General features: G+C 48.1%; 1 protein-coding gene across 1 annotated transcript; it reads left to right on the top strand.

Moving 5' to 3' along the window:
- The first annotated feature begins 1,278 nt into the window (after positions 1–1,278).
- On the top strand, positions 1,279–14,493 carry LOC117710114 (acyl-CoA desaturase 1). The gene is made up of 6 exons (XM_034504724.2): positions 1,279–1,695; positions 2,451–2,736; positions 5,893–6,023; positions 7,084–7,289; positions 8,617–8,849; positions 10,858–14,493. Exons 1-6 carry the CDS (start codon positions 1,672–1,674, stop codon positions 11,055–11,057), a joined length of 1,080 nt encoding a protein of 359 aa, XP_034360615.1. The 5' UTR covers positions 1,279–1,671; the 3' UTR covers positions 11,058–14,493.
- Positions 14,494–15,117: the final 624 nt, after the last annotated feature.

The following is a 15,117-nucleotide window of genomic DNA, read 5'->3' as shown; positions in this document are numbered from 1 at the left end:
ACTCAATTCCTAGCTCCAACATAGCCTTGCTAAGTGTGACCACTGGTAATCTCATCTCACTCTCCCTCTCCCGCTCCCCCGCCCCTCCCCCCCCCCCAATCTCACTTCCTTTTTAAAAAGACCAAGGAGCCGTGCCCAGCACTCAAAGGCAGACACAGATCTATGGAGCTCGAGGCCAGCCTGGTCTACATAGTGAGTTCCAGGACAGTCAGAGCTTCAGAGACACTGTCTAAAAAGAAACATTAACAATAAACACCAGGCCGGGCGGTGGTGGCGCACGCCTTTAATCCCAGCACTCGGGAGGCAGAGGCAGGCGGATTTCTGAGTTCGAGGCCAGCCTGGTCTACAGAGTGAGTTCCAGGACAGCCAAGGCTACACAGAGAAACCCTGTCTCGAAAAGCCAAAAAAACAAAAAACAAAAAAACAAAAAAACCAAAAACAATAAACACCAGGGAGTAGCCACTGCTCAGGATCAGTGTGGGTTCTTGTGACGACTTGTTAGGGATCCCAAAGTACCTGCTATACTTTGCGGCCCTTTGATTCCTTAGTCCCTTTCCTTGGAAGAGTCCCCAAATTCCAACCTGACGATCTAAAGATCTCTCAAACGTACCGCTCAGGGAGATGGGGCTAGGATTGGGTTCTGGCTCCTAGCAGAGGCGGTCCCCTGCAGAGGCGGTCCCCTGCTGATTGAGACCAATGAGTGAGCACAAGCGAGTAACTCTGCCTGTGAGCTCCTTGCACTCAAGAATGCAGCAGCTTTGGGCTAGCTAGCAACCCGGTGCTGGCTGAATGAATAAACTATTGTTTTCCCGGGTCAGAGCCCTGGGCGCTAGACATCAGAGACCAATCGCACCCTCATGTCCCAGTCTCCCGAGTGTTCTCTTTGCAGGTGCCTGGGGGGTGCACGTGAAGTTAGAGTTGTGACTTCTGAGTGGCTGTAGCCAGTGTCTTCCTCACTTCTCCCGATGCAATTTCCCCAGTGAACCATTCGTTAAGCGCCAGAACAGAGTCCTGGGCTTGTACACGACTCCTACACGGGACTACGTTATCCTCCTCTAAAAGAAAAGTCACCCATCAGCCCACAGCAAAGAGGATAAGGAGAAAAAGAAAGGAGGAGAGAGCCAGGAACTAGTGGCAGTGGGAACAGCAGATTGCGCCCAGCCAATGGAAAAGGCTGGACAAGGTGGCACCAAATTCTCTTTGGCCAATGACAAGACAAGCTTCACAGGAGGCTCATTAGCATTTACCCCCCGGCAGAGGGTTGGAGCAACTCGCAGTTGACGTCTTTAGCATCCCGGCGCCGCCTCGGAGGTCTACTTTGGAATCTACTTGGCTTTCTTTCCGCTTCTTGGTCCCGCCCTCCTTCCCTCCCTCACCTCCACGCCTGTTTCCCTGGCTAGCTATCTCTGCGCTCTTTACCCTTTGCTGGCAGCGGATAAAAGGGGTCTGAGGAAATACTGAACACGATCATCCCATCGCCGCCCTACCCTTTAAATTCCCAGCCCGGGGAGATCTGTGCACAGCCAGACCGGGCTGAACATCCATCCCGCTAGACAGGAAGGCGGGTTTCCAAGCGCAGCTCTGCCACTCGCCCACACCGACCGACTCCGGAACCGAAGTTCACGCTCGATCTCAGCGCTGAGAAAGTGAGGCGAGAAGCCGACAGCCAGGATGCCGGCCCACATGCTACAAGAGGTATGCTTGCAGAAGCGACCCTCGCTCCGGGCACCGGCCACGCTGCTAGGTGACTGGTTCGGAGAGGAGAAAGTTGAGACTTCTCCGGACTACTCGGCTTTCTAGGATTCTAATGCGACCAGTTGATTGGGGAGGGGGGGTAGATTGTATTTTGGGCAGTTGAGTCCCAACTTCCGTGCCTTTAGCTTTAAAGCAGCGGTTCTCAACCTTCCTGATCCTTTAATACAGCTCTTTATGTTGTGGTGACCACCAACCATAAAATTATTTTCGTTGCTACTTCATAACTGTAATTTTGGTACTGTTATAAATCGTAATGTAAATATCTGTTTTCCGGTGGCTATCCCTATGAAAGGGTCGTTTGACCCCCAAAGGGGTCCAGCGTGAGCCACAGGTTGAGAACAGCTGAAAAAAAAAAAAAAAAAAGCCTGTCCTGATGATACTTTGATGATACTTGTATACTCACGCGGGGATCCCTTTGTGGTATTGGGGGTACAAATGTTTCACTCTTCTTTCCTACTTGTCTTTCACCTCCTTCCCCCCAAACAAATCTGTACAGTTTCTGGAAACTTCTGATTTATCTCGGAGTACATCTCTCCTGAGCTCTCGGGCAGGATCTGTTGCTTCTTTGCTGTGCCCTTTACCTGCACTAGTGTGAAGAACATGGTACACGCACACGCGCGCGCACACACACACACACACACACACACACGTGCCCTCCACTGATCTGCCTCCCCCCACTGAACTTTTCCTTGCAGGTCTCCAGCTCCTATACGACCACCACCACCATCACAGCGCCTCCCTCTGGAAACCTGCAGAATGGACCTGCAGAGAAGGTGAAGACTCTGCCTCTCTACCTGGAAGAAGACATCCGTCCTGAAATGAAAGAAGATATACACGACCCCACCTACCAGGATGAGGAGGGGCCCCCGCCCAAGCTGGAGTACGTCTGGCGGAATATCATCCTCATGGCCCTGCTGCACGTGGGAGCCCTGTACGGGATCACACTGGTTCCCTCCTGCAAGATCTACACCTGCCTCTTTGGTGAGCAGCGCCCCTTGTCTTGGGCCAGTGCCTCAGGTTTCTCCTTGATCTTTAAAGAGATAGCCTCTGACCCAAGACAGTGGCCCGTCTGTCCAGACGTCCTCAGCCTTTTTTCTGCTTCCTTGTAGGACTAAGCATCCCTTAACATGAATACTGAGTCCTGTGCAGGGGCCCTGGAGGGGGTCTATCTGAGGCAGAGAAACAACTTTCTCTGAACCAGCTTTTCTGTGTGAGACGCTTAGCTACTCATCCCAGCCTCACCTGACTCAGGAGAACCTGGCCCTACCTGAGAGGCATGGGAATCAGGTGCTAGGCCAGGGGACTTGTGCCCTCTTCAGCCAGGGCAGGGAACAGAGCCTGACGACACTGTACCACACTGTAGCAGAGCAGTCCTTGAAAAGAAAGGAACAAAGGGCAGTTATTTCCACACAACTATTCTGACTCCAACCCCCGACCAGACCAAGCTGGTTTGCCTCAGGGAAGGGTGATGTGGGTTTCTACAGCACCCAGCCTACAGGTGTGTGTGGTTCTGCTCCAGGTCATTCTGCTAATCCACAAGAATGAAGTAAGGTTCTGGTTCTGTTCCCTCATCTAGCCTGCTCTTGTCTGTCCCCTGAGACTATGAAGTGCTAAGGACCCAAAACGTTCGGAGTCCAGTCTTCCCGCCCTGATGACCCCTCCTTGCAGAGAATAAATCTTCAGCAGCCCCACCCCTAATTCATCCCCTCAGGGATTTACTGGGTGTGGGCTGATAGCAAGGCCACCTCTAGAATACATTTGAGCTTTACCTGTTTTCCTCTATGACCTGAATTGGGAAGGAGGAGCAGGAGGGCCTTTCTGAGGAGTCAGTCCCCTCTCTGGAAGACATGGGAGGTTTCTCTGGAGAAGTATTAATTAGCTGTGGGTACTTTGTGGCAGCTCTCTCAGAGGTCAGGTTGTGAAAGGATGGCTGGCCAGGTATCGGCTCTTCTGCCCTGGGCCTCTTAGGCCTTCTAAGTAGTTAAATTTGGTCCTGGGAGCGTCATCTTAGAAGTTGTCCAGATGACCTAGATCTGAGAGGATCCACTGTCTTTCCAAGTAACAAGCAGAGCAGTGGTACTTTGTTGGGGTTTGCGAGGTTCTGTTCTTAGGCTAGCTGTGCCGCTTCCCAATCTTTCTCTTGAGGAAGCTGTTTCCAGAGCCTTTATATTCTCTTCATTAACTCTAAAAGAACCCAGTTCTGAAGAGATCTCTGAGAATGCTGAAGACCAAAGAATCTCCAGCCTGCTTCTGCCACTTACAACCCCCTTTTTTCTTTGAGAATGGGTCTCACTGTAGACCAGGCCGGCCTTGAACTCACAGAGATCTGACTGACTCTGCCTCCCAAGTGCTGGGATTAAAAGGCCACCACACCTAGATCCAGCCTGCTTCTTACAATAACTGTTAAGATGTTCCTTTACCGCGGGGCAGTGGTGGCACACTTTAATCCCAGCACTTGGGAGGCAGAGGCAGGCGGGTTTCTGAGTTTCTGAGCCAGCCTGGTCTACAGAGTGAGTTCCAGGACAGCCAGGACTACACAGAGAAAAACCCTGTCTTGAAAAACCAAAAAAAAAAAAAAAAAAATGTTCCTTTACCAATAGGTGGACACAATAATCCTGGGGGGGGGGGGAGGGACACTGAGGTTTGGGTAGAATATCCCAGTGTGCCTGTATTCTTGTCCCAATTCCCCTGTTGACATGGTATCATATGTGGTCTAGACTGCCTGGGTCATCTACAGCATAAAACCAACATGGATTCTTCCTTGGTATAAAATTGAGGGCTTCTATGTTGCCCCAAGCCTTCTCTTTCCTCCTGTCAATTGCTAGTGGTTCTCTGGGGCTCTCTGGTATAGTGTGGTCAGATCTGGTACACAAGACAATCAAATTGCCACATGACCATGGGTAGCAGACATCCAGTGCTTCAATCCCAGCTCTGAGAGAATGTGGCTAGAGTTTATTTAGGATGACGGACACTGACTGTGTATGAGGAAAGTGGGGGTGGGGTGCACAGGAAGCTGCTTAGGAAGTTTCTATCTCTGCTCCAGGACATGGACATTGTACAGTGTGTATCTCTTGACTGCAACTAAAGTCAATCTGAGAATCCGTGGTTGTTACTCCTTAGGCCTGAAAACAGTGTCTGCCAGGGCCTCTATCCCAGCATTCCAGTGCTGGTCAGAGAAGAGCTGGGTACGCCCACTACCTCTTTCCCCCTTCAAGATGGAATTTAGTACCCTCTAACCCCGCATGCCCAGAAGATGAAGCAGGAAAACATTCTGATGTCGGGTTCCTAGTTTGCTAGTCGTACAACCCTGTTCAGACCTAACCCCTCTTGGGATCTACTTTCTCAGTTGTAAAGGATAGGGCATTTGTGGGGTTTTTGTTTTGTTTGTTTTTGAGACAGCGTTTCTCTAGCCCTGTGTGTTCTAGAACTCTGTAGACCGGGCTGGCCTTGAACTCAGATTTTTCTCTGCTGTCTAGAGTTCTGGGGTTAAAGATGAAGTGAAGTACTGTATTAATGACACTCTGTTTAAAGTAAGTAGTGAGGATGAGAATCTTTTTAAAAACTAATTATTTATGTATATGGAGAAACTATAGCTGTCTTCAGGCACACCAGAGAAGGGCATCAGATCCCATTACAGATGGCTGTGAGCCACCATGTGGTTGCCGGGAATTGAACTCATGATCTCTGGAAGAGCAGCCAGTGCTCTTAACCACTGAGCCATCTCTCCAGCCTAAGTATAAGAATCTTAAGGTCGTTTAGGACACTGCAAGCATGACTCTTCAGGGCTGATGTGGGCCACAGTTCCTTCTGTAGTATTCAAATGTGACTATATCAGTTGCATCCCTTGAATGTCCCCTTCAACTCAGGGTTTCTCCAACTGGTAGATGTTCAGATTGATGTATCTGCTATTTTTCACAAAGCTCCCATTTGTGGCCCTGGGATGTGCTGGAAGAGTTTGCAGCTCTGCTCATTTAAGGGGCAGAAGCTACTAGGCCTGAGAGACCAAGGGATTCTTAATGGTTCAATGAAAAACAGATCCTCACCCCAAACCCAAAGGACACTGGCATTGGGGAAGATGCCTCGGCAACTTCCACTGTTGAAATTTGTTGGTGAGTCTCTCACTGTCTTGTCTTACAGGGTTTGTGTGCTACCTAATCAGTGGCCTGGGTGTAACGGCCGGGGCTCATCGTCTGTGGAGCCACAGAACCTACAAGGCACGGCTGCCCCTGCGGGTCTTCCTCATCATTGCCAACACCATGGCGTTCCAGGTAAGAAGCTGGCACTGCGGCTGTGTCTCCATCCCATGGATGACCTGAGTGGGCCGAGGGGGATCAGTCCACTCAGATCATCAGGGGGATCTAGGGAGGAATTATAAGGACCACCACTGACTGCCTTTTTTGGTTTCCTGAAGTCACCTCAAGTAGGACAGGCTCAGGACCGATATGGTATCACACCGTATGTTTGCCTAAAGGGCCCTGCTGCATGATTCATGCACTGACCCTGGCTTCTTGGACTCTTACTGGAAAGTCAACTCATGCTTTACTGTGACCATCATGGAATGTCACCACAATGGGACTAACAGTGATATGTCACAAAATTGGGGACTCTATAGCGCTGGCCATGCAGGGCACTTGCTAAGCACTTGGCATGAGATAACCCATTAAGTCCTTATAGACATATTGGTGGATATTATCATTATCATACTGGTTTTTGTTCTTTGGGATAAGATCTCACTGAGTAGTCATGGCTGGCCTGGAACTCGCTATGTAGATCAGGCTAGCCTGTGCCTTCCCAGTACTGGGATTAAAGTGCGACCACTTAACTGACTCTGAAAGCTTAGCCTGGTGAACCTTGTTCTATCTGAGGCTGCTGGGTTGGCAATATGTGACATGTATGTCCCAGATGAGCTCAGAGGTCCTATGGAAATGCCCTCACCTCATTAATTACATGCTGGCTTAAAATGAGGCTGGGTGGGCTGTCACCTGTGAAAGTATCTAAGTGGCACTTCCTGCATCTTTTCCCCAGACTCCCTGGGATTCCCCCTGACTTGGGACCTCTGCCCCCCAGGTTCCCACACTCAAAAACACTTCAGAGTTCTTTGTGAGTGCTGTGACCTTCCTCCCCTCCCCCTCATACACAGCCTTCAGTGTGCTCTGGGACTTTGCCAAATAAGCTTCAGGGACAATGTACAAAAGTGTAGGCCCTAACGCCTTTGGAGTTGTAGCCTTATGGGCTTTGAGTTCTCCTAAGCCCTTGAAGATATCAGGGCACTGAATTTCCCCAGGAGGGCATTTCTTAACACTGAGTTCCTCTTTCCTGTGCTCCCAGAATGATGTGTATGAATGGGCCCGAGATCACCGCGCCCACCACAAGTTCTCAGAAACACACGCTGACCCTCACGATTCCCGCCGGGGCTTTTTCTTCTCTCATGTGGGTTGGCTGCTTGTGCGCAAACACCCAGCTGTCAAAGAGAAGGGCAGAAAACTAGACATGTCTGACCTAAAAGCTGAGAAGCTGTTGATGTTCCAGAGGAGGTGCGTGAATTCAAGGGGTTGGCGGTGGAACCCAGGGCACCTGGGATTTAGGGACTCCACCTTTTCTCTTAGAACATATAAAATAATAACTGGGTGATTTACGGGATTGATAAGTTCAAAATCATTTAAATCTCCAATTCAACGTTCTAAAGACTCCCAGCCCTAAGTTATTGCTCTGTTTCTGCACGAGCCATCTTACTAAAACCAATTAACTATAACATTGGTCCTAGTCTGGTACCCATGGCTGAGTGGTTACCTTCAAGGAGTTTTCAGTGTGTGTGGGGTTGAAGGAATGAGCCTCAATTATCACCACATGAAGCAGGATGGTGCAGTGTTTACCAGGATTATGGAGCAGGAAGTGCTGCTCTGTGAATGTGCAATGTATGCTAGTGAAGCAGGATCAGGGTCCAGCCAAGGACAGAGGCTCTGGCAGTGTGGTGGGCAGGGACTGCAATGGAATGCCAAGAAACACTCCTCCTGAAATATAGTTCCTCTCCGTGAGATATACCATGTGACAGGAGCCGGGCTACAAGGACAGGCACAGTCAGTATTGATTCAGTCGGTTTCAGGGGACCACTCAAGCATTCTCGGGCAGTGTGAGACACAGTTAGGCGGGCTCTGAAGAAGCCGCTTTCAAAATAGGTGAAGGTAGTCATGGAGATAGGGAGGTGATGGCCAGTGTAACAGGTTAGACCACCCGGAGGCTTCCGCTAGGGAAGTAGTGAGCAGATGAACGGAACTCTGCTGAGGGGCTGTCAGTGATACAGCTGCCGAGGATAGCAGCAGCCTGGCTTGTAGGGAATTAAGAATGGGACGGAGTCTCTAGAGTGACAGAGACGTGCAGAGGATCAAGGACAGTTGATGTGCCTTCTGGGGGAAAGGCAGGACAGAGGCCCGCAGGAAAATGAAGGCATGATGCTTGCTGTACTCTGCCAAAGACCTCAGGGGGCGAGAAGGAACTCAAAGGCTGATGGAGAGCAGCCTAGCGAGCAGAATTGGCTGGTGAGGTTGTGGTTTGATTATGACAGGTTTGACGAGCAGGACTTTATGTTCCTATGAAAAAAGTAATGCATTTGTAGTCAGGAATAGAAGTGACAAGAGACAAACTGTACCCAGGATCCTAGAAGAATATTGGCACATTCGAGTATCCCATCTAAAGAAAGAGAACACCTTTGTTTGTTTTCACCTTTCCTCCTGCTGATAATCTGTCCCATTCCTTGATGTTTAAAAAAAAAAAAATTGACATAATGCTGTCTAGTTAAAAAGGAAGGTTTGTGTAGGTTTGAGAGTCGTCTCTCCAGACTCAGTGTGTGATCTCTCCACATAGGTATTATATACCTGGCCTCCTGCTGATGTGCTTCATCCTGCCCACGATGGTGCCCTGGTACTGCTGGGGGGAAACGTTCCTACATAGCTTATTCGTTAGCACCTTCTTGCGGTACGCTGTGGTGCTCAACGCCACCTGGCTGGTGAACAGCGCCGCCCACCTTTATGGATACCGCCCCTACGACAAGAACATTCAATCCCGGGAGAACGTCCTGGTTTCCCTGGGTGCCGTGGGTAAGTCACTAGTCCCTAGCATGACCCTATCTAGGGGCCTTCTGGTTGTGTTGTTTGTCTGGGAACCAGAGGAACCAGAAGGACCTCTTGTTTTATGAGTTCTGTGTAGTTTGGGTTTTCCACCATAAAACTGGAGGTTGGGAAGAATATATCAGGAATCCTTTTGAGAGTCTGGCAAGCAACAGCTCTTAATGTAAAGAGGAAAGGGGAAGAAGGTTTGTAGGTTGTAAAACAGTGTCTAAGTGCTGCCTGTGATGAGCCTCTGAGTCCCCTGGCAGGTCTGGAGTTCTGCGTAACCCAGGATGTGCATTAAGTACACCTCAGTCACCAGCCTAGTGGCTCACATGTAAACAACCCTGCTGTGTTACCTGGAACAGCATAATTCAGTCAGGAACCTTCAGGTTACTGTGCCTGTTGTATTTTTCTCTCCACCCCACTGTATGCTGTTCTTTTACTCCTGTGGGTCATGCAGTCTTGTGCTGATGTCAACTGCAGGGCAGGCTCTTTTCTCCCTCCATCATCCTCCCCCCCCCCTCCCTTGCTCACTTTCTTTTCTGCTCTTTGCTGAGGACCTCTCCCCATCAGCGTCCCTGAAGGAGCAGAGTGTCGTCCATACATTGTTCTCTTTCTTAGGCTTTCCCTGTCAGGTTTGGAGATGAGAACTCCTGCTCACCTGCTGACAGCCTAGAGACCCCTTTCTTTGCTCATGGAAAACCCCTGTCATTCCACTAGTGCTTTTAACTCTATTTAAAGCTCTGCCCCCTACCCTTTTTCTATTTGGATTCTATGATTTCAACCCTTCTCTGGCACCTGTGACCAATTTGTATGTTGCTACTTTTGAATGATTCTGAAATAGACCCCACGCTCTCCAGATCTGATAGTTTCATGGAACTAGAGTAATCTGAACTGAGTCCTGTGTGTCCTGCATTGCTGGACAGTGAGCCTTCCTTGTGACCATCAGTTCCAAGTGGCTGCCAATATCTTCCTTTGTCCGGCTGTTATTCACCACGCCAAACCTGTTGGTTCTCTTACTGGTCATCTCCACCTGCTTCTTCCTATCGCTCGCATCTTCTTCTTGGATTACTTCCCTTGGGTCATGTGCTCTTGGTCTCCAGTCACTCCCTGGAGCATTTCTGGGCTATCTCTTGCTGCTCTACTTGCTCCCCACTCTTTTTCTCCCTCGTCACCACAGTGTCTGTTTTCCAGTTAAATGTCAAGACAGAGATGTAGGGGATGGCTCACTCAAAACTTCCTTCTGAAAGTGTGTAAAAACTAGTACTCTTTAAAAAAAACTTTTTTCTTGAAATTGTATTTTTATGTGTTGTGTTTTATTATGTGTTGGGATATTTTGCCTGCATGTTTGTCTGTGCACCACTGTGTGTGCAGTGCCTGTGGGGGCCAGAAGAGGGCGTTGGATCGTTTGGGTTCTGTATTGTTAGTGTCGGGATCCATTCAGAAAGAAGAGCCCTGCCAAGAACTAGTAAACACTTTCTGCAGAACCCTCCTTAGTCCAGGTTTTTGTTTGTTCCCTCTATCAAAATGTTATTTTTAGGAATGGTAAGAATCTTTGATGTTAGAGAGAATATCAAAGTGCTTCTGTTTTCTCAGCACCTCCAGAACTCCAGGGTCAAACTCAGAGTCAGCAACTCTGCTGTGAGCCAGCAGTGGGTGGGTGGGGGCAGAGGCCTCCTTTTGCCTCCTCCTGAATACAACACACTTCCATTCAGACCCTATAAGTTGAAGACCCAGTTTCTCTCCCATCCTCTTATGATACAAACTTCCTCTAACAAAGGCTCTCAGACACACATGTGTGAGCAGAACCTGCCAACTGGTTTCCTGAGATGCCTCTGAGGGCATCTATTTGCTTTAGAATATAAGACTGGGGGTTCATCTATTCACCCCAACAGCAGGATTCTTCAAGGTTTGAGGTACACAACAGCTAAGAAGTGTGTGAAAGGGAAGCAGCAATCACTGAGCGCCCTGACTGCTCTCCTTGCTTCTGTTGCAGGCGAGGGCTTCCACAACTACCACCATGCCTTCCCCTACGACTACTCTGCCAGTGAGTACCGATGGCACATCAACTTCACCACCTTCTTCATTGACTGCATGGCTGCCCTCGGCCTGGCTTACGACCGGAAGAAAGTTTCTAAGGCTGCTGTCTTAGCCAGGATTAAGAGGACTGGAGACGGGAGCCACAAGAGCAGCTGAGTTTTCGGCTTCTGAGTTCCTGTTCCAAAAGTTTTCTGGGCAGAGATTTAATATTCTGTTGATTAACTACCGGATAATGCTATCGGGTTGTTAATGACGTATTTAACCTATTCTGGTACAGTATTCTTATATGAGAAAGCTTTGATCACATTTTGAGGTAATACATACTTTAATTAGCTAGGATTAACCATGCCACAAGACATTTATATTTTTAAGCATACATGATAAATGCATATACAATTTTGCACAACAGCTTTAAATAATAACAAGTTCGAACATTCTATACAGAGAGTATTAAAGCCGAGGAACATGCTGTTTTGATGTTACGGTGAGCACGGTGCTCATTCCCTGTTTGCATTGCATCTAGCTTGTTTCCTCCTCTGTCACCACCTTCAAGCAAATAGCTGACCAACCACTGGCCTGTGTCCACCTTCCATAGCGCAGGCAACCTTTCTGCTTTCTGAAATACTGATCCTTACTCCTGAATTCCTTGCTCCGAGCTTTGAGATTGCTGCCTTAAACTCGAGATAGAACAAAACCTTCCTGGAAGTCCCTACTGATGAACTTCACTACAGGTTTCCCTAGATGGGATGGGGAAGCTGGACTTGATACATAGCAAGTAGATCATCTTGAGAGAAGAGTTAGCATGTGTGGTTTGGTTTGTAAGTAAGGATGGGAGGGAGATAAGAAGTAGCCATATCTAACGGCCTACTTACCAAAGACCCCAGGCCTCTCTGCAGAGCATCCCTCCTCTCAGCCTCCTCTCAGTCCATGCTCTGAACCACAGAGAACAGTGAGATTTGAATAAGTAGATCATTTTCAGAGTGAAGGGGGTTAATGCATGATCTGTGCCAGAGGAAGGTTTTAGCTTTTGGTACCTGAAGATTTCTTCATAGAAAAAGTCTCCATGTTCGATGTCCCTAGAACTGATAACTAAACAGCCGATATTTGGGGGAGATATGATGTAAAACTAAGTAAATATAAGCAAAATGTGTTGCTAAAGAAAACATTGAAGGGACGAGAGGTGTTGCCTAGGTTGCCAGTTTCTTTCGTGGTTGGGCAGGAAATGGTGAGATGGAGGGGCAGCGTCTATAAGTAGCTACTAACAGGTACATTTATTTCCAAGTGAAGCCCTTGGGGAGCACACTGCCAGGGATCCGGAAGGTGTTGGCTCCATCCATTGCTTTAATGTCCTCCTTGGATTAAGTAGAAACTTGGCTTCTTGTGGTGCTGAACCTTCCTCGCCTTTGTGTCGTGGCCATTCAGCCTGCCTAGTACTGCCTAGGAAGCTCCTACCCATCCTGATTCCTTCTGCCACTTCTTTCTCTGGCCTTTTATTCTTTCCCTGGACAGGCAGCTAGTTACCTGAGTGTATCAAGAGCACCCAGGACTTGCTGCTGCCCAGGCTTGTTCCTCCTCGGGTATCCTTGGGTGTGGAAACTGCTGGGCAGCTTCAGTGAAACAGAGCCGGGTGCCACTTTCCTGTGGCTTCCAAATCCTCTCTACCTTCACCCCCATGTGCCTCTGCCACAGTGATTTCAGGAACGCATGGTAGATGCTCTAACAACATCTTGGTTCAGAAAGTCTCTCTGGTTTGTGAGTTAACAGCTCAGCTAACTGCTGTACTGTCTCAGTGAGGTAACTACTGAACAAGAGGGTTGGTTGTTGATCTGTCTCTGTGTGAGTTGCAGGAGACAGCATCTTCACTTCTCCCTGTGTGCTTTGCAAGGTGGCTCTGGCTGATTAATGCAGGCAGGTAGTGGTACAGTACTTCTGAAAGGAAGAAGCTCCCCCCATTTATCTGTTAAAAACCAGAGGCTCCGGCAAGTGCTCAGGACAGCACTTTAGGAAGAGGGTCTGCTTCCTGAAGCCAATGTGTGATGAAAAGCAACTGAAGCCTGGTGTCTAAGATGCCATGATACCACTCTATCACACAGCCCAGGGCAAAGAGTGGCATAGAAAAGTCTAGAAGGAAACATCATGTCAGTATTTTAGAACCATCAACCTCTACTGTCCCTATAGCCCAATCCAGAGGCCTGGCTTTTTAGGACTGGCTGTATACAGTGCCAAATGCTCAGTTCACTTGCAGGATCAGAGCCTTTCTATTAACATAGAAATGTTAATTGAGCACATGCTCTGAGCTGTTTTGTTGAAGTAGAAAATCTAGTTGAAAATCACTATACATCTGCTGACCTGTAACCCTCTGGAAATGCCTTTGGGATGGTTTTACTTTTCCAGGTCACAGATGCCTGATTTATAAGATGAACAATTAAGTTAGCTTTCTTTCTCTTCTGATCTTATTCCTGGGATCTGATTCAGGCCATGTTCCCGAGCAAGGCTACATAGAGACCTCAGGCTGAGGTCCCAGTGTCTTTAAATAAAGACTCTTTCAGATCCTCTCGAATGTGGATTTATACCATTTTCCAGATAAATGTACTAATAGCTCTGGCTGCCTTATCTCTTTCCTAATCTGTAGTGCCTGTGAGCCCAGCCTCATTCCTTCCCTTAACCCTGAGACCCCTTAGATGGAGTGGGTATAGTCAGGAGGCTGGCTGGAGGATCATCAGTACTGTGATTTGCAGAAATCTTTTGTGGGCTTCATTTTGGAAAATTTTGTGTTTAGTAAATGCTCAAATTTGGTGGGAAGTAATTTGAGTGTATTCCATTGAATTGTCATCCTTGTTACTATTGTTAAACATGTTATAAATGGCAGTTGGCACTTGGGCTGCTTATCTCTGGGTGTGATCTCTGAAACTATAGCTCCAGTGAGGTGGTGTGGAAGGTTAGCAAAGCCACCATCTGCTGGTGGCTTGAGCCAAGGCCTCTCTTAGCCACTAACTTGCCTCTGGTATTCTTTCTCTTGTAACAAACCCATCCCAGAGATGAGGCCTTTAATCATCCCAAGAAACTCCTGGGCTAAGTATCTGACAGTCTCACATCTCAACATTGTGAATTAAGTGTCCAGAACATCAACCCAGGAGGACACACTGAAACTAACACTCTGGGCGAGTCTTGATAAAACAGGCTACTAATGCTGACCTACCTCAAGGGCAATTCTGAGGTGATTAGAGGTTTTTTGTTTGTTTGTTTGCTTTTTTTTTTTTAAACCAAGTATTTAGAGATGTTCTGCAGAGGTTCTCATACAGACTTCTAAAGAACTTGATATGTTCTAGAGACCATCTTTAGTCTACATTGCTCTTCCCAGAGACTGACAGATATGACCAGTCAAAGTGCAAGACTACCTACTCACTGCCATGAAAACCACACGGGAAAACTTTTCCTTGCCTGAATGAGATTTTCTCCTTTTTTATGTGGGGAAGTTATTTGTGACCCAAGTGTAACTTGGATGATTTCCATTAATATCAACTCTTGAAGCCTACTTGTACTGATTGAGATTATATTTGTTCCCAATAAAAGTGGATCTGGCTGTACTGTCTGGGAGCTTTCAGTTGCGGTCATTATCCTACCTATCAGAAGCACACACACAGCTAGGGATGAAACCTGGAGATTCCCACTGTCGGGCAGGCATTATACAGACGAGGTACAGCCACAACCTCTTCTTCGTCTTGAAGCTGCTTATCTGAGACAGACTCTGACAGCAGAGCCTTTGCTGGCCTGGAAGTCTCAGTAATACACTCATTTTTTTTTGTTGGGATTATAGACAGAATTGAGATTAATAGAAAAACTAGAAATTACAATAGCTGAGCCACACCCCAGTAATCTGCCTACCCCTCCCAAGGGTAACTTGAGATTAAGCTCTGGCAGCAGGAAACTAAGAATCTGGCATTGAGTCAAACACAGCGTCAGCTGACTGCTAGCCAGGGGACATGCCGGGTCTCTACTGTCACATGGTGGCCACATGGACCCAGCACACAGGTACAGGAAGAACTGTTACCTCAGCCCTGGGAAGTCATACTCACTCCTCTTCCTGGAATGTCCTGCCTCCAGGGAACAGAAAGCTGAGTGCTTTCTCACACCTGGATGAAAGCAAATAGTCCAGAGAGGTTTGCAAGTCCCCAGAGTAGGAAGGGCTTCGTGACCTCAAGATGGATGGTGTGTG

Source organism: Arvicanthis niloticus, chromosome 1 (assembly GCF_011762505.2).
Source record: "Arvicanthis niloticus isolate mArvNil1 chromosome 1, mArvNil1.pat.X, whole genome shotgun sequence".
Lineage (NCBI taxonomy): Eukaryota > Metazoa > Chordata > Mammalia > Rodentia > Muridae > Arvicanthis > Arvicanthis niloticus.
This window is presented reverse-complemented; position numbering and strand designations above follow the sequence as displayed.